The sequence below is a fragment of the Nematocida major genome, assembly GCF_021653875.1.
Source record: "Nematocida major strain JUm2507 chromosome Unknown 2154, whole genome shotgun sequence".
In the NCBI taxonomy this organism is placed as follows: domain Eukaryota; kingdom Fungi; phylum Microsporidia; genus Nematocida; species Nematocida major.
Window position 1 is genome coordinate 1 of NW_025952867.1, and position 907 is coordinate 907.

At 43.8% G+C, this 907-nt stretch overlaps 1 protein-coding gene across 1 annotated transcript; it reads left to right on the forward strand.

The window, feature by feature from the left end:
- Window positions 1-146: 146 nt before the first annotated feature.
- Window positions 147-907, forward strand: NEMAJ01_2403 (uncharacterized protein; the record flags this gene model as incomplete). The annotated part of the gene is made up of 1 exon (XM_047916239.1): window positions 147-907. A coding segment is annotated over one exon (761 nt), but the record flags the coding sequence as incomplete, so codon positions are not given.

Consider the following 907-nt stretch of genomic DNA (forward strand, 5'->3'; position numbering starts at 1 on the left):
TAGCATACTATTTGCTATCCATTGCTTACTTACTGCCTGTTTCTTTTGTTTTTTTCTCTATTTTTGCAATATATCAGCAGAAGATCGTTTATTTCTCTGATATTTATATGGGACTCTGCATAAATGCACTTTATTTTTTGCCTTTCATGGAATCAAGAAGCTACGAAAATAACAGCCCGCACATCATCACACACAATGGGCCCTTTCACTTGGACGACGTAATATCCTGCTACATGCTCAAGAAGATATATCCGAACGCCAAAATAACCCGCAGCAGAGACCACGGAGTAATTGCCTCCGGGGATATTGTCGTCGATGTGGGGGATACCTTCTGCGTGGAGAGAAGAAGGTTCGACCACCATCAGAGAGGATTCCACGAGACATACAGCGAGGACTACGCGATAAAACTGAGCAGTTCCGGGCTTATCTTCAAATACTTCGGGAAAGAGTTTCTCTCTGCTATTGGGATACACACAGAGAGTGAGTCCGAGATGAAAGTGTACAAAGATATTCTGTACAGAGTATACTTTGTCTCTGTGGATGCCCACGATAATGGGGTGGAGATTGCAGAGAAGTCAGCGTACAACCTGAGAACACTCGATGATATGGTGAAGAGTCTTGTTCCTGCATGCCCAGAGGCTACGTTCGAAGAGGCTGAGATTATCCGGAGAAAGGCCTTTGACGAGGCGATGATTTGGATGGGGAAAGACCTTGAGAGAACCTGCCACCAACTCTACGACCAAGTAATTAGGAATATGTCTGCTGTTAAGAGTGCTTTTTCTATGGGTCCTTCTGATGCTTTATATATTATCATGAATAAGGGATATACTTCGCGCGAACTCGTGTACTACTTCAACAGAATTTTCAAGAGGAAAGTCTCTGTGATCATCAACAGGAGGTTGGGGGA